The sequence below is a fragment of the Schistocerca nitens genome, chromosome 2, assembly GCF_023898315.1.
Source record: "Schistocerca nitens isolate TAMUIC-IGC-003100 chromosome 2, iqSchNite1.1, whole genome shotgun sequence".
NCBI lineage: Eukaryota > Metazoa > Arthropoda > Insecta > Orthoptera > Acrididae > Schistocerca > Schistocerca nitens.
In genome coordinates, this window is record NC_064615.1 from 1,173,553,605 (window position 1) to 1,173,572,853 (window position 19,249).

Here is a 19,249-nt window from a genome sequence, read left to right on the forward strand (position 1 = left end):
GATGTAACGAAAGTTTATTTTATTACTGGCACTTCCTGTCAGATTAAAACTGTGTGCCAGACCGAGACTCGAACTCGGGATCTTTGCCTCGCGGCGAGCTCTACCATCTGAGCTTCCCAAGCACGACTCACGACCCGTCGTCACAGCTTCAATTGTACCAGTACCTCGTCTCCTACCTTCCAAACTTCACCGAAGCTCTTCTGCGAGCCTTGCAGAACTGGCACTCCTGGAAGAAAGGATATCGCGGAGCCACAACCTGGGGAATATTTCCAGAATGATACTGGGTACTTTATTACTGTTTAATTAAACAGTGATTTAGCTCATGTAATATAGGTCTATTTTTTCGTTGTTTGATCAAGCTAAGATTAAACTGCGATTCTGTTCATACATGATTGCCTTAGTAACATAAAACAGCTGCTCTTAACATCCGTACAAAGTACGTCGCGCACCCGCTTGCGCAATAACAGCAGCGCAGTCCTCTACTAATAAACACGAAAATATCAGTTCTGCAGAAGTATCTAAGGATTCTTCCGAAAATTCCAATAGAGTTGCAGTTTCTTAAGAAGGCTACACATAGCCCGCTACACTGGCCATACTAGTGTAAAAGCTGATTCGTTATTGCCGTCGCAAAGTCCAAAACATCCCCACCACAGCTGAGGTTTTGTAGACCTCCTACCCAGCCGTACGTCAGCGCCGGCACGGAGACGTGTCCCTGAACTAACAGAGCGCTCCATTAATTCGGGCTGAAACACGCCACCACTCTCCAGGACAGGTTCAAGACCCACCCGTGGCTGGCGATAAGTCGTACGGAGACGTGGTGTGGATGTTTTACCAAATAGGCGCGCCTCCACTGACAGAACAGTTTCTGTCAACCTGCAGACTACAGGGACCCTCATCATGCAAGATACTTCCAGTCATCGTTTGGTATTAGGAAACCTTCCAAATCACGTATATATACTGCACATTCGACGTTCTAAATCATGTTTGAGAACATTTTCCATATTATCCCTATTATCTCCACTCTTTGTAATTAAACAAAGAAAATGTTTACCGTGCTTCAAAAAGTAATATTCGCAGTAAACTAAAAAACGTATTGATTTAATTTTACATATTTTAAAACAAGAAATGTTGAGTTTGCCCGCGGAGAGGATGAAAGACGGACGCGGCTATATGCGCGCTGCTTTGACAGACATGTGGCGTGGAGCTAGGTAGGAGCTGGCGTGTGTAGCTGACTGTCTAGCTATGTGAGCGCCACGTAGAAAGCGGGTGTCGGATGAGTCAGATCTTTGCTACACTATGTCGATGGTCGTCTCCACAAAGGCAATCATCGAGGTGAACGATGGCTCAAAATGCGCCACGGACACAGGCTGTTGGGAGCAGCATTGGCCTATGGCAGATATTCTTCTGCGTTTCCTTGGGACCAGTGATGGTAATCGAAGACGTACTGACAGCAGCGAACCACAGGCAACCCTACATGCTTCATGTCTTCCCCGACGACGATGTCGCCTTTCAGCAGCATGATTGTTCGTGACTCTGTGGCAGAACCATGCTTCAAGGACCTTGAGGAGCATTATAGTGAACTCACGTTGATCTCTCGGCGACCAAAATCACCTGATGTAAATGTTACGGAATCCATCTGGATCGCTATCGGGCGCCATCACAGCAAACTCAAATCAGTGGCCCACTATTTACGCGAATTACATAGCTATGCCTAGATTGCTAATGCCACATACCGCCACAAGCCTACCAAACAACTGTTGGTTCTCTGATACGCAGAATTCGGAAAACGGACACGTTGTCCTCATGTGTCGTATGTGGCATTCTTTACTAGGGTAGGAGGGGAGGGGAGGGACGGGGGGGGGGGAGGAGGGACATAAGTCCAGCACCAGTTCCGAGGCATTCAATTCGTCAGTGCACCCGAATATGGCAACGTGGTCGTCTACCGAAATATTGTGCCAGTTGAGCACTGAAATCCGGTGTTTCACACTGGTGCGTAATTAATTAGAGTTGCAATTTCCTGGGTCAGGCAGAAATTCCACCAGAGTGAGCTAGTGTTGTTCTTGTTTAGTACTGTTACCATGCCGAGCAGGGTATATAAAGAGCGTGACACCCTCAGGTGTTGAATGATCACTGTGAAGGATACGAAGATGGCACGTGCTCGTATCAGACAGCGTTATCGGCACCTGGTCCAATTTGAAAGGAGCCACATTCTGTGTCAAGCAGCCACATTCTGGGTCAAATGTGCGAGTCGATTCGTGCTGCGTCCTCTTTTGAGGGGCATTTAGATGTGATAGTACCTCGAAGTCTCACTGCATGGGAACGTGAGGGCAGACATAGCCGTCGTCAAGGTTACGGTCGATCATGTCTCATCAGCAGAAGCCAGGATCGCCGCATTGTGCAAGAAGCACATCGTAAAACCCTCACATCAGCATCTTCCACCCGGAAGAGTCAATCCTAAAACAATGGAAGTAGGTTCGCCCACTGCTTGAATACTGCTCAGCAGTGTGGGATCCGTACCACATGGGGTTGATAGAACAGATAGAGAAGATCCAACGGAGAGCAGCGCGCTTCGTTACAGGATCATTTAGTAATCGCGAAAGCGTTCCGGAGATGATAGATAAACTCCAGTGGAAGACTCTGCAGGAGAGACGCTCAGTAGCTCGGCACGGGCTTTTGTTGAAGTTTCGAGAACATACCTTCACCGAAGAGTCAATCAGTATATTGCTCCCTCCTACGTATATCTCGCGAAGAGACCATGAGGATAAAATCAGAGCCCACTCAGAAGCATACCGACAATCTTTCTTTCCACGAACAATACGAGACTGGAATAGAAGGGAGAACCGACAGAGGTACTCAAGGTACCCTCCGCCACATACCGTCAGGTGGCTTGCGGAGTATGGATGTAGATGTAGATGTAGAAACAGGTTACGTACTGCCTACAACATTATGGGTCATCCTACACTATTAGTGGAAACTAGCAGCACCTGAACCAGGGTATTACCGTCCCAGGTGTAGCCTTCCGGTAGTTGTTCGTTGACTGGGAAGCTTGGACTGCTCATGGTGGGCACCATATTGTGTTCATGTATGAATCGCGGTTCTGGACTCGCACAGATGACCATCGTCGACGAATATATAGCGATCTGGCGAAAAGTCCCATTGTTCCAATGTTGTTCCAATGTTTTGCAGAGACAGAGCAGTGTTGCTCTTGGCGTCATCGGGCTCTTAGTGATAGTGGGAACTCTTGATGGCGCAACGATACGTCACGCACATCCATCGTCCTCATGTGCTGCTCTCCTGTTTTTTTTTCTGTCGAACAATGATCGTCCGCAAGTGGCACATGCGTGTCTATGGACTGTTTGCTTGATTTTGAGGTATGCCCCGGGCAGCAAGATCCCCACAACTACTCCCGATAGAAGATGTATTAGACCAGCTCGGATGTTAACTCCGTCCCAGAGTCAGTATCGAAGATACCAAGGATCTGTTACAACAGTTCTGAGCCAGCTTGCCTGAGAAAAGGATACAACGGCCTTTTGCCAACCTTCCCAACCGAATAAGAGTTTTAATCCAGCGTAGAGAGGTTGCAACGTCACTCTGTTACGTGGGATGGCACTGCTATTTTTTTCTAAATCTGATTCGTCTCTGTAATCACTGTGGTTCAAATGGTTCAAATGGCTCTGAGCACTATGGGACTCAACTCCTGAGGTCATTAGTTCCCTAGAACTTAGAACTACTTAAACCTAACTAACCTAAGGACATCACACACATCCATGGCTGAGGCCGAATTCGAACCTGCGACCGTAGCAGTCCCGCGGTTCCGGACTGCAGCGCCTAGAACCGCACGGCCACCGCGGCCGGCTACCCTCAGATACCCTGATGTCTTTTTTTTCGTTTCCTCATCCTTTCCTGGGTACCTGACCTTTTTCTTCAGGCAGTGTATTTCAAAACAATTACACTTTCTGGCAGATTAAAACATGTATCAGACAGGAAATCGAACCAGTAACTTCGGCTTTCCAGTGGAATGCTCTTACCAAATCACCTACACAAGTGCGATTCATGATCCGCCCTCTGTGATTTGCTCCTCTAGGCGAGGGAGCGGATATGAATCACATCTGGATAGGTCCGTCGGTGACGGTATTCCCAACGGAACACGAGTTTCCGGGTTAGATTCCCGGGCGGATTCACATTTTTAGTCTCCCATAAAATTTCAGACCAGATCGCACTCATCTGCAGAGTGGAAGTTTCATTTCAGAATTAGGAAACTGAGCTGGCTTGAACTCAGGCAAAATATCCCTACACGCAAACACCGATTTTCTATGATAAATGTCGCAGTATGAATCAGCAGCTAGTTCTGAGCTGTTGCCGGTTGAAAGCTTCTCTCATGTTCCACACGGTGAATGCGTCGCTTCCTGTCTTGACGCAAACCACAGCTGATCATCAGAAAGGTTGAATATAGTGAAAAGTTAGATAGAGCAGCAATCAGTCGTAGAATTAAGTAGCTTTAATATGACATTTATAGTCACTAACCCAATATAAGCACAGTCGTTGCGTGCACCCACCCCTTGGAGAGCAACCTGATACTGAAAAGTACTATGGAAAAGGTCTACCCAAAATAGATTGATGACTGTTGCTGCTAAGCATATATACAAGGCATATGACTGTTACGACTGACATGGGTGAAGATTTTCTAGAGGAAATAATTACACAGTAAACACAGACCTGTGACAGCGTTGTGGAGGTAGAGCCCCTCGACGAACATCCACATGAACATGGACGTGCGGGCGTATTCCAGCAGCACATATGACGCCTCGCATAACACAGGCTGGAAGAACAAGAAAAGTGATTAATCAGGTAATTTAATGAACCTGTGAGCAATTGAGTATCCGGTTCTCATAACATATAATCAGAGAAAATCTAAATAATGGTTGATTTTTTTAAATATGTGCGTGCTGTGTGTTTCTGCGTTTTTAAGGCGTAAGGGAAGAGGAATAACACGCAAAAAGCAAGAGGGTAAAACTAGAATGGAGACCCAACAATGAAGAGCTTGGATTACGAAGCTTACAAGACAGCGATGTAGTCTTTCGCCCATACACTTTGTTGAACAGGGTGTCCCACAAATGTTACGACAAACTTCGAGCGGCTTTAGATGACGTCTTGAGGAACAAATCAAGGATAAGAACCCGTGCCCGCAAACGTCATCCAGCGGCACTACAGAGAGTCAACGTTACAGGTGTCTGCCACTAATCCAACCTTTCGGCAGCAAACGTTACTTTGAATGCTGATGGACCGTAGGTGGAACACCTCGCAACGTTGTTTGTTATTCCGCGATCGCAACAGATTGCCACATCGGCATTTGAGAAGATGGAGCTACACGTTGCGTAGACAGACCTTGTCTCATAGGATTGAGGTGCTCTCTTGCCTGACAGACGACAGTTTGGGGCACGTGTTTGCATTAGCACTTTATTTTTTTCCTGGAACGCTCAAAAATTTGCGATGATTTCGGTATATAGGATAAAAAACAAACTACTGATGGTAAATGAGTGTCCGAAGCCGTTGTCCACCAAAGCAACGAAGTATCGCATTTATAGAAAACATGGCCTGTCTACGCAATATGTAGCTCCAACTTCTCCAGTGGCGTTCGTGGCAATCTATCACTGAACAACGAACACTGCGAGGCTTTTCGTCTACAGTCCGTCAGCGTACAAAGTCAGGTTTGTTGCGGAGAGTGTAACCTAGTGTTAGGTGCCGGCGTCTACAACTCAGGCGCTCTGTAGCGTCTCTGGATCACAATTCCGGCCACGGATTCATATCCTCGGTTTGTCCTTCAAGACACGCTCGGAATTTGTCGGTACGTTCCCGGGACAACCCGAGTACATCGAAGAAGCAATGACGGAAATAAAAGAAAGATCAAGGAGTGCCATCAAAAATCAGGGTGAATTAATATCACTGATAAAATTCGCTGGCTGCATTGCTGTTCGTTCTGAGATTCGGTTGGAACTGCAGGGACTGTTGAAGAGAATGAACAGCCTAACAACCAAACACTGTGGATTGAATGTAAACCGACGAAGAGGAAAGTAATGTGTGTGTTCAAATGTGTGTGAAACCTTATGGGACGTAACTCCTAAGGTCATCAGTCCCTAAGCTTACACACTACTTAACCTAAATTATCCTAAGGAAGAATACATACACCCATGACCGAGGAAGGACTCGAGCCTCCGCCGGGACCAGCCGCACAGTCCATGACTGCAGCGCCTCAGACCGCTCTGCTAATCCCGCGCGGCCGAAAGTAATGAGGGTGGCAGAGATGAGACTAGCATTAAACTCGGCATCAAACTTGAGGTTTGAAAGAAAGTTCTTCTATCTTGGAAGCAAAATAATACATGACTGACGAATCAAAGAGACAATAACAAACAGACTATTCCACACAAAGACGGCATTTCTCGTTAAAATGTCTCTGCTAATGGCTAACTGTAACTCCAAACCGCACGAGAGAATAGGTCTCACACGGTGTGGAGTGGTCTGTGATCATAAGATGCCCTAGCCTTTCGAAACCGTTCAGGCGAAAGAAGTACAAAATTCCACCAGAGCTGTAAAGGTAGTACGACCTCAAGTGTAGGAAGCCAACACGAAAGCCCTAGAGCGGCAAGAGAGTAATGTACATTGTAAAGCCGCACTGTGTTAAATACTGTGTGGGATGTATACCGCTAAGGGTAAGACGACGAAATTCTACACGCGGTACTAAGGGTCTTACCAAGTCATTCAGTTGACCTCAACTGTTGATGCAAAGCTTAAATTGCGCACTCGCAACATAGGTAGAACGAGATGGTGGATGAGCATTTCGTCCCGCAGTAGTGTTGTCAAGATCTAGAACGAGGCGACCATGGCAGGGAGGAGAGGGTGATTCTTCTGTAGCTCACTGTTGGCAGATCACTACCGACATCACTACTCAGTACCAGTCCGGTGGAGACGACAATGAACGCCACCACCCGGTGTGATGTCGGGAGTCCTCGACGCGCCACTGCTGCTGATTCACTTTTGCAGCTTCCGAAACATGATCGCCATGCAGACAAACCCACTGACCAGTAGAGTACTGGTCACTGGGCAGACAGACGTCATACTAACAGACCACCTACTGGCTTAAAAGTTGACGTTTAAAGCCTAGGTGCCACGCAATGGAATGCGGAGACTGCATGACACATTCTTGAAAATCGAGTAGGTTGTGGCTGCCTTGTTTGTTTATTTAGATATAACGTTGCGAAATTTAAAAGTGGTTCTCTACTGAGTCGACGACTCATGGAGCGAATATTAAATGAAGGGTTGGTACGTCAGTCTAAATAGATTTACGTCAAAGACAGCAAAATAAAACGGTGGAAAATTAATTGGTGGTGACTGTCCGACCTGCTGACCTAACTCCACTTTTCCCACACTCAATAGTTCACAATAGTTCACCTGAAAAATCTTTCTGCCTCCTTGAACGTCGGAGGATCGTGGGCGGATAGGTTGGTGGTGGGGGGATGGGGGGAGGGGGGTGGAGGACGTACAGCAGGTGTTTCAACCGAAAAGCGTTGCAGAATTAAGGACAGGGGGAAGGCCTCGAACGGCAAAGAGGCCGAAAGTCAATTAATTTTGTGGAATAAACGAAAAATAAGTGCGCGTCAGCCTCACAGAGTGGGACAGCGCTAGTCCATAATGCCGGATTGTCCGTAGTAATAACCTTTCCTACACAGGATTATGACTTAATAAAAGAAGAACACAAAAGATGAAAAAACAGTTTGTCCATCCCTATAGAGTTCTAATTGGTTAATGTACAGGAATCAGCCGTGAGAGCTACAGGGGAGCCTTTGTTTGCAATGAGGGTAAATGAGATTCGAATACAAACGGCGGTATATTTGGCAACTCTTAAGAAAATTATATGGGCGTTTGGTGTACAGTCGGCTCGCGGAGCATACCGCGAGCGCGTGTAATTTCGTCTATCACTGTACCCGTTTGCCCCATCTCGCTACGCAAACAGATCCATACTGTTATTGTCTATACTCGTCTTACTCCAAGGTAGTGCAGCCAGAACATGCTTTTAGCCGTGATTGTGGCACATTTTCGTGCCAATGATGATAAAAGATGCAAAACCAAACTGCGGCGTCGAGAGTTTGCGACACAGTGGGCTGCAGAACTTGGCTTCTTTGGTTTCATTGTTTCGGTTGTTGGTTTTCAACCTGGGGTTAATTACCCCTTGAAGGGTAAAATGAAATTTTCTGAGGGATGAAAAGTAAACCATTTGATTCTGTTTCGGTGACGAAAGTAAATTATTTTCGAAACATCATTACTATTATCACAATTTCGTAAGACTCAATACTGATTTCATAAGTTATCAATCACTATTGTTTCTGAATCAGTAGCATTAACGCGATGGAAGTTACGGGTGCCTCACATAATCCACCCACTACACATATATGCTGTTCTTTCTCCTGTACATCGCTAATGATAAAAGTCAGACATATACGTAATATATGCTAAATATCTCAAGAAAATGGCTACTCGAGCTTGTAGCTAGTAACTGCAGTAGTCCAGAAATGGCTTCATTACTCGCTTAGAAACAGATAAATTAATAAATAGATAGCACGGCACAGCAGTAAGTTCAAAGGTCAACTATACGGCTGTACACAGTGTTATTAGTATTATTACTATTTTTATTACTCGTACTATAAATGGCTGTGGTCGGACACAAAGCATTAACAGCCAGAAGTCTTCCAGTTTCGGTAATTTCAGAAGTAAGTAGTGCAGCAGTCAAGTGCATAGTAAGTAATGCGCACACACTTTAGCTTGGTTGATTTTAAGTGCGGTTGCAGTGTGCAGGTCAAGCAAGTACCGCAACAACAACAACAACACACACACACACACACACATACACACAGCAACACAAACCAATCTTTCATTCTAAAACTAAAAGTGTTCCAAGAAAAGTCTTTCATTCGACAGTTGGTAAAGATGGTGATAATGTGGTTGAACGGTGACAACAGACAGCACGACTGTGGCGGGGGGGGGGGGGGGGGGGAGGCGATGGCGGGGGTACTAGATAATGTCTGATTGCACTCGGTGGTAATGCTGTAAGAAAGGGTGGGAACTACTGGCTTAGGTGATTTCCATCCACCATAGACCCTGCTGCCAGTCTTTCAGGGAATACTACGCTGTTCTCTTCCATCGCTTCGTATGCGGAGGGGTGGGAGAGACTTCCAGGCTCTTAAGTTGTTCATTCTGAAAGGCGCCGCTCGAGGACATTTCTTCCGAGTCAGCGTGGCCAGCAAGCGAGTTTGTGCTCTACCGTCTTGTTTTCCTTCAGCGCCCAACTCCATATCCTGCATTTTTAATAACACGCTTTGGGGTTTATTAAAATAATTCTTACCTTACCATCCAGTGGTCCTACAGAATCCAAAGCAAAATAAGCCAGCGAAAAAATTTCCGTATCGGAATACAAAAAAGACGAATATGCTCCTGTTTATAAGACTCTGACTGAAAAGTAAGATACCAGCTGTCTCATTCTATCTTAGCACCTTTAAAAACTTTCCCCAAAATTTGGCATGCGGGCATGTTCGCGCGCTTTTTAATATACAGCTCATCTCTCACTCCCACAAGATCCAATCACAGTAGTTCGCGAAATTCTTAGGCTATACAGGTGAAATATGTGTACAAATTTGTGTGAAATACACTGCTGGCCACCGTAAATGCAACACCAAGAAAGACAAGAGGTAGCACAACAAGATTTATTTTGTAGATAACATGTTGACCAAGTATCAAATGATTACGTTTACAGACGTCTGTGACATGTGGTTCCTGCCAGAATCAGTAGCCAGTGTAGCCGCCATTGTTGGAGATCACGGCTGCCACACGTCTCGGCATTGAGTCAAAGAGACGTTGGATGTGTTCCTGGGGTACAGCAGCCCAAGCAGCTTCCACACGTTGCCAAAGATCATCTGGTGTGGCAGCTGGGGATGTAATCTGGGTCACTCGTTGAGCAACCATGGACCACATGTTTTCTATCGGCGAAAGATCCGGAGAGCGAGCCGCTCCAGGGAAGCAATTCAAACTGGTTTTTGGCGAAGAACCTTTGGACAATGCGTGCCACGTGTGGTCGCGCATTATCCTGTTGAAATATGGCTGTGGCAGAGCCCTGAAGGTAAGGAAGGACAACTGGCTCCAGCACCTCGGATATGTAGCGCCGGCTATTTAAAGTACCGGCAATGCGTACTAGAGGCGTGCGAGAGTAATATCCAATACCGCCCCATACCATAATACCCGGTGCAAGACCAGTGTGGCGGTGCATAATGCAGCTGTCCAGCATCCTCTCTCCACGGTGTCTCCACACTCGAATCCGACCATCGTGGTGCTGCAGACAGAAGCGTGCCTCGTCAGTAAAGACAACGTCATTCCATTCTGCCGTCCACATCCGTCTGTCATCACACCATTGGCGACGGAGACGTCTGTGGTTCTGCGCCAATGGTAGACGAAGCAATGGACGTCTTGCGGACAGACCACTCTGCTGTAAACGGCGTCGAATGGTAAGCGCAGACACTGGATGATGCGTTACAGACGCAATGTGCTGTGTTATGGTTCGGGATGTCACTGAGCGATCCGTCACTGCCATGCGCACAATTTGCCTATCAGCACGTGCAGTGGTGCACCGAGGTGAATGCGATCGACCACGTCGGTCCGTCGTACCCTCCTGCATCCAACGGTCACATATACGCATTACAGATGTTTGGTTTCGTCCAACACGACTAGCGATTTCTCTGTATGATAATCCACAATCTCGGTAAGCCACTATCCTTCCTCTGTCGAACTCGGATACTTGATCAGAAGATGTTCGCTGTTGTCTACGAGGCATAACTGATCGTCTTGTGAAACAACCACAAGGTAAACACACGTGCCGAACGTACACTCGTCGAAATCGCCAAGCCTTAAATGGCGCTATGAGGTGGCACCACAGGCGCGCGTGATGTGCGTCTGCGCTGAAATTCTAATCAGTTGCATATCGCATCGCTGGAAACCCATGGTGTAAATTTCACTTGATTCGGATGGTTCCTTCAGGGTGTTGCATTTACGGTGGCCAGCAGTGTATTTTAAATGTGAGTGAAATATATGTGAGATGTGCGTACGTGGGCAAAGGCACAGATAAAAAGGTCGTCCTAAACCCCTGGATGGATTGAGTTAGAATCTGGAAGAAATATTGTGGGGTGGGGGGTGAGGGGGGGCAAGAACTATCAGCCTCCCATTGGGGTTGCGGTGATAACGCGGAGTGAGAATGGGGAGGAGATTATGGACAGATTATGGGGAAGGAGGGGATGGACACAGATAGAGGGGGGATGGCATAAACAGAGGAAGGGCGAGGAGGAAATGGATAGAGAGGGGTGAGAGGTGGAGGTGGACCGAGAAAGGAAAGAGGGGGAGGATGTGATGAACAGCGAGGAGGTCGATAGAGAAAGGGGCGGGGGGGCAACCGATGGACAGAGAAGACAGGGAGGAGATGGACAGAGAGAGGGAAAGGAGGAGAAGGGCAGAGAGAGGGGCCAGATGTAACAGGCACAGAGTGCGGGATGGCGGAGCTGGATAGAAAGAGGGGTCGTAATAGATGGACAGAGAGGGGAAGGTAGGAGAGGAGAATGGTGTGGGGGAAGGAGGAGAGTAAGAGAGAGAGGATGAAAGAGGAGAGGGACTAATATAGGAATGGAATAAGGAATGGAATAAATACATACCTGGGCAACACCAGCTACTTAGTTATAAGCAATAAAGGAGCTAAAACTGCAAGAAGCTGATGCACTAATTCAAGCATTCAGCAGCATCCACAACAACATTTCAGTTCACATGCGAGGACGAAAGCCATAATTTAATAATCATGAGACAATCACCTGTTTTTAAAACAAATTACTACATCTTTTTAGTGTACGCAGGTCGCCCACATGGCATGTGAGCATCCAACCACAGAGCCACAGCATCGAGCGAAAAGAAGACCTTATTTTTGAATATTAAAAGACGCTCGGAAATCGATTTGCTCGAGAAATATTGAAAGTTGGATTGAAGAGCTTTGGTAGATGGATATTTGTGTTCCAAACTTCGTGTACCTTAAATATAACAAAATACAAACATCCGATTGCCGCGTGGTTCCCACATCAGTTGATTCTGTTTCGTCAGAACGCTAGGCCAGCGTACTTCAACTAATTTTTGTTTGAGTATCAGTCCTGAAAAAAAGTATCTTTAATGCCTTTTCAAGGAAAAAACAATGGTTCTGAGCACTATGGGACCTAACTTCTGAGGTCATCAGTCCCCTAGAACTTAGAACTACTTAAACCTAACTAACCGAAGGACATCACACACATCCATGCCCGAGGCAGGATTCGAACCTGCGACCGTAGCGGTCGCGCGGTTCCAGACTGTAGCGCCTAGAACCGCTCGGCCACACCGGCCAGCCCTTTTCAAGGACACAGCTATCAGTAGAGTTTGCTATAGCTGCTTCTAGGCCAGGAAAAAGACATAGCACGATTGTTGAAGGTGACAATTATGTTATGGTGTGGATAATGGAAAATTAGGTTTTATTGTTCCGTCGATGGAGACGTCATTCGAAAGGATGTCAATGATGATAAAAAAAGTTGGCAGGTTTCTCATCAACGGAACGAACCTGGTGTTTACCTTAAGACAGGTGGGTGAACTACTGAGTCTGAACGTGGAAACGATGATTTGAGCTCTTCTCCTTCAGAATGAGACTCGTTTGCATTAACTAGTGTACCACCTTTTTTTTTTCAGGTCATCAGTCTTCTGACTGGTTTGATGCGGCCCGCCACAAATTCCTCTCCTGTGCTAACCTCTTCATCTCAGAGTAGCACTTGCAACCTACGTCCTCAATTATTTGCTGTATGTATTCTAATCTCTGTCTTCCTCTACAGTTTTTGGCCCTACAGTTCCCTCTAGAGTACTATGGAATTCTTTCCATCGTGACTTAACACATGTCCTATCATCCTGTCACTTCTCCTTATCAGTGTTTTCCACATGTTCCTATCGTCCCCGATTGTGTGCAGAGCCTCCTCATTCCTTACTTTATCAGCCCGCCTTATTTTCACATTCGCCTGTAGCACCTCATCTCAAATGCTTCTATCCTCTTATGTTTCGGTTTCCCCACAATCCATGTTTCACTATTTCACTACCATACAACGCTGTATTCCAGACGTACGTTCTCAGAAATTTCCTCCTCAAATTAAGGCCTATGTTTGATACTAGTAGACTTCTCTCGGCTAGGAATGCCTTTTTTCCATTGCAAGTCCGCTTTTGATGTCCTCCTTACTCCGTCCGTCATTGGTTGTTTTACTGCCTAGGTAACTGAATTCTTTAACTTCATTTACTTCGTGACATTCAATTCTGATCTTAAGTGTCTCGATGTTCTCATTTCTGCTACTTCTCAGAACTTTTGTCTTTATTCGATTTATTCTCAATTCATATTCTGTACTCATTAGATAGATCATTCCCGTCAGCAGATCATGCAGTTCTTTTTCACTTTCACTCAGGATAGCAGTGTCATAAGCGAACCGTATCATTGATATCCTTTCGCCTTGAATTTTAATTCCACTCCTGAACCTTTCTTTTATTTCCATCATTGCTTCCTCGATGTACAGACTGAATAGTAGGGGGAAAGACTACACACCTGTCTTACACCCTTTTTAATTCGAGCACCTCGTTCTTGCTCGTCCACTCTTATTATTCCCTCTTGGCTGTTGTACATATTGTATATTACCCGTCACTCCCTAAAGCTGACAGCCGGCTGCGGTGGCCGTGCGGTTCTGGCGCTGCAGTCCGGAACCGCGGGACTGCTACGGTCGCAGGTTCGAATCCTGCCTCGGGCATGGGTGTGTGTGATGTCCTTAGCTTGGTTAGGTTTAAGTAGTTCTAAGTTCTAGGGGACGTATGACCTAAGATGTTGAGTCCCATAGTGCTCAGAGCCATTTGAACCATTTTGAACCCTAAAGCTTACCCCTATTTTTCTCAGAATTTCGAACGTCTTGCACCATTTTACATTGTCGAACGCTTTTTCCAGATCGAGATATTCAATGAACGTGTCTTGATTTTCTTTAGTCTTGCTTCCAATATCAACCGTAGGGTCAGAGTTGCCTTTACCTTTTCTACATCCAACTGATCGTTATCTGTCACATCCTCAATTTCCTTTTCCAATCTTGTCAGCAACTTGGATGCATGAGATATTAAGCTGGTTGTTCGTCAATTCTCGCACTTGTCAGATCTTGCAGTCTTCGGAATTGTGTGGATGATATTTTCCCGAAAGTCAGATGGTATGTCACCAGACTCATACATTCTGCACACCAACGTGAATAGTTGTTTTGTTGCCATTTCCCCCGGTGATTTTAGAAATTTTGATAGAATTTTATCTATCCCTTATGCTTTATTTGATCTTAAGTCCTCCAATGCTCTTTTAAATTTCGATTCTAATTCTGGATCCCCTATCTCTTCTAAATCGACTCCTGTTTCCTCTTCTATCATATCACGCAAATCTTCCCCCTCATAGAGGCTTTCAATGTATTCTTTCCACCTTTCCGCTCCTCTGCATTTAGCAGTGCAACTCCCGTTGGACTCTTACTGTTACCACCCTTTGGTTTAATGTCACGGAATGTTGGTTCAAATGGTTCAAATGACTCTAAGCACTATGAGGCTTAACTTCTGATGTCATCACTCCCCTAGACTTAGAACTGCTTAAACCTAACTAACCTAAGGACATCATACACATCGATGCCCAAGGCAGAATTCGACCTAGTGACCGTAGCGGTCGCGCGGTTCCAGACTGTAGCGTCTACAACCGCTCGGCCACACCTACCCACACAGAAGGTTGTTTTGACTTTCCAATATGCTGAGTCTGTCCATCTAACAATCATTTCTTTTTCGATTTCGTCACATTTTTCATGCAGCCATATCGTCGTAGCTTCCCTGTACTTCGTATTTACTTCATTCCTCAGCGTCGTGTATTTTTGTTTTCCTGAGCTTCCTGGAACACTTTTGTACTTCCTCCTTTCATCAGTCAAATGAAGTATTTCTTCTGCTACCCATGTTTTCTTCAAGTTACCTTCTTTGTACCCATGTTTTCCTTTCCAGCTTCTGTAATGATCCGTTTTAGAGATGTCCATTCCTCTTCAACCGTACAGCCTACTGAACTATTCCTTATTGCTGTATCTATAGCCTTAGAGACCTTCTAGCGTATCTGGTCATTCCATAGCACATCTGTATCCCACTTCCTTCTGTATTGATTCTTCCTGACTAATGTCAAATTTCAGTCTGCTCTTCATCATTACTATATTGTGATCTGTGTCTTTATCTGCTGCTGGGTACGCCTTACAATCCAGTATTTGATTTCAGAATATGTCTGACCATGACGTAATCTAACTGAAATCTTCCCGTATCACCCGGTCTTTTCCAAATAAGCGTCCTCCTCTAGTGATTCTTTGACAGAGTATTCCCTATTACAAGCTGGATCTTATTACAGGTCTCAATTACTCTTTCTCCTCTCTCATTCCTCGTCCCAAGCCGATATTCTCCTGTAACCTTTTCTTCTACTCCTTCCCCTGCAACTGCATCGCAGTCTCCCACGGCTATTAGATTTTCGTCTTCCTTTACGTACTGTATTCCCCCCTCTCAATATCCTAATATACGTTCTGTATCTCTTCATCTACAGCCTGCAACGTCGGCATATATACCTGAACAATCGTTGTCGGTGTTGGTTTGCTGTCGATTCTGATGGGAATAACCCTATTACTGGACAGTGCACAGTAACACACTCTCTGCCCTATCTTCCTATTCATAACGAATCCTACTCCTCTTTTTGCTGTTACTGTTGATATTAACCTGTACTCATCTGGTCATAAATCATTGTCTTCTTTCCATTTCACTTCATTGACCCCTACTATGTCTACATTGAGCCTTTGCATTTCCCTTTTCAGATTTCCTAATTTCCCTACCACGTTCAAGCTTCTGACATTCCATGCTCCGACCTTAATAGGTCAAAATTCATTCGGTGTGTAAGGTGACAAGTCTGGATATGATGCCTCTGGTTTCCGTCGAAAGCTGTCTGTTAAGGCTCGAGAAACCAGGTGAGATACGATTAGTACGAGAATGCCCAGAAGGCTGAACAATAATATACAGTCCGTAACAGTTGTTGTGGAAAGGCCAGAGCGGCGAAGGAGCGTATCCGTTAGTTTAGCCTGTTGAAGAACGCCAGGGATGGTTTCGTTTCGGTAATCGCGTCCAACATCGAATTACTGAAGAAATCTGTTTACTGTGCTGTATGTTTAAAAATAGGGGCTGGCCGAAAGTTGATGGGTTCCGCCAAGGTAATTGCGTATTGATTCTTCCTGACTAATGTCTTCAGTACTATAATGTGATATGAGTCTATATCTGATCCTGGGTAAGCGATACAATCCAATATATGATTTCGGAAACTCTGTCTGACCATGATGTAATGTAATTGAAAGCTTCTCATATCACCCCGTCTTTTCCAAGTAGACCTCCTTCTCTTGTGATTCTTGAACAGAGTATTCTCTATTACTAGCTGAAACTTGAAACAGAACTCAATTAGTCTAGCGAACAATTATGGATTACTGATTACAGATAAAGCAGGGGGATTAGAAGAGAGACTGCTGTGCCTAGAGGGAGCGCGTCCCATACAACGACAAAGGTTTTAGGCGCCGCGTGTAGTCAAGTGTTGGGGTGTGAACATGGCCGAGAGAAGTAGTTCGTGTAGATAGAGCTCTAGTTGGAAAGGTGTGCTGTGTACACGTCCGTCAACAGCTATTTTTCTGGGATATGTTTGTAGTTCGTCCTGTTTGCGCTGCGCCTGGGCTAGCACAGCGTGAAGTCGGTGGCTTGGCCACAATGTGGTCGGAGCCAGTTGCGGGAAATGATCATGAGGAGAGTTGCCGAATAACAGTAGCATGCTTTAAATTTAGTAATATCATTTCATCTTGAGTGCGAACTGGTGTTCGCCGTTGATTTGGTTGTCTGTCAGTTACACTGTTTGGAGCGTGCTTTCCGAAACCTGGGTCCTCGTTCTTCTTCTGTGAACTAATGAACTTGATTTATTTTGTTATAGAGACCTCTGAGTCATCGTCCTGCTGTGTAAGAGCGGTTCTGGACGTGATTGTGGTGGCGTACTATCTGGCGTATCACTCTCTTTTTGAACGCGGACTCGCGCTGCTCATTGCTGTGCCGACGGCAGAATGTTTATCTGACGGCCGCTCATAATTTCAAACGCTTGGCGTGTCTGATGGTGCAGCAAACCGTAAGTTGAGTGCACTTGTTGTAATAAGACGATGCATCCTGTCTAAGAATCCTCAGCTTGTGATGAATATGATTATTGCAATGCTTATTTGCTAGAAACTGTTGGTTCAACATGAGATATTTTGTCGTTATTTCTAGTTAAGGTGTATGTTACCAAGAATGTCTGACTAGTTGTTCAGTACTACGTCCGTCTAATTTATTGTCGCTGTTCAAAAAGAAAAAAAACAATGTTATTTCAATTTGACAATCTGAGTGGGCTACCGCCCTGGGTCTGAGCAACTGTTTAAAAATTTTACTACCACCAAATTGGCTAAAGTTACCTGTCAGATTGCCTAACTAGTGGCTGAATCCTATGTGTACTATTTTATGAATTAAAAGTTTCTGATTTAAAAATTAGTTTTTAAATCTCTTAATTTATCTGAGCAACCACTCTTAGCTGTCTTTCAGTTGTTTACTTTGGTGGGCTAGTGCTCGTAGCTCGAGTATTCATATGTATTTTCTTAGCGTAATGTCCCGTTTGTATTTACTGACTACTCGGTCTGATTGGTTGCGGTGTACAACGTCCGCCATTTCATTGATTAATCGTTGATGTATAAAAAGTATCTATTGGTTGCTAAATTATATGGGTCGGTACATATAGCTTGTCAGTCTGAGGTAGTGTTCAGTGTTATGTACTAGTGCAAAACTGCTGAAAAATTTAATTTATTGAACACAGTGCACCACCGAAGTGTTAATGGTGACCCTAAGGTCCATTTAAAGCTGGCTGATCTGAGCAGAATAGTACCTACTTCGAGTCATTTACCAAGTTCCAGCGGCTCTGTTGTCAAAACTGCTATTGTCATTTAAAAGTATTGCTTCTTGGACGTAAACTGTTCATGTGTACTACCACTGCACGAGTTATAAGATTTTTTGGTTGATTGGTAAAAAAAGTAATATTACGAATTATTCAGGACACCAATATATGCATATCTGTGATGCCCTTTTTGGGTTAAGATAAAAAAGTTTGAAACTATGATACTTGAGTACCTACCACTCAAGCATCGTTGTATCCAAGCAAACCCGCTCAAAAAGTAAAAGTGGTATAATCCTATGCAGTTGCCCTTTCAGTTATTATATTAAATTAATTTAACACATTGACCTTGTTATTGATTGAAAGTGTGATAAACGCACGTCCTTACCTATGTAAGTAATACATTATGTATAAGGAATAATAATTAGCGTCAGTAGACACTGTATCAAACAATGTTTCATGTACCTGGTATAAATTAATTGTAAAATTAGTGATGTAGAAATGGTGTTCCCATTCCATTTATATTTACATTTCCAGTTCATTTTCACTCCTAGGACTGCCAAAATTAATAAAGGGGAAATCCGATGGAGCGATGACAGCGGCGTTAATATAAACGTATTGTAGCTTTTTGCGACCAACGCTAGAGTAGGCCTACCTGGCACCGATATCGCTTACGTCAAAAGCACAAACGCCAAAAATGTGTAGTACTGAATGAATAATATTACGGATAGCCATCAGAACGAGTCCTCGCACCAGTAGGAGCGATCTGTACCATCTAGCCAATATTTTGCCAATAGAGGAAGACTGATACAACTAAGAGCTAATTATGGAGTGTCAAGAATTGCTACAGAAACTAAAACAACAGAACTCTTCAGACAACCACCAATACGTTTAAGTTTTCCGAGATACAAATACCCGTATCCTCCAAGTGCCATCGTCAAAGCAAAGAAATATATATCCAGGACTGCACAGTTTAGAAGAAATTCAGCAAGTAGAAAATATATTGCAGCATCTACAAGATCAAAATCAACAAGATGAATTACAGACAATATAAAGTATAGGAACAAATTATTCTGAGGATTTTAGGAAGGTTTTTTACCTCCGTAAGAAAGAAAACTCCGAGTCTTAATCAATTCACCTCCCAGACGA

General features: G+C 44.7%; 1 protein-coding gene across 1 annotated transcript in view; it reads right to left on the minus strand.

The window, feature by feature from the left end:
• The window catches only part of LOC126235635 (PDF receptor-like), a 483,384-nt gene that overhangs the window by 89,837 nt on the left and 374,298 nt on the right, over window positions 1-19,249 (minus strand). The window contains exon 8 of the mRNA XM_049944349.1: window positions 4,717-4,819. Within this exon, the coding sequence (XP_049800306.1) occupies window positions 4,717-4,819 (103 nt within the window). The remainder of the gene's footprint in view (window positions 1-4,716; window positions 4,820-19,249) is intronic.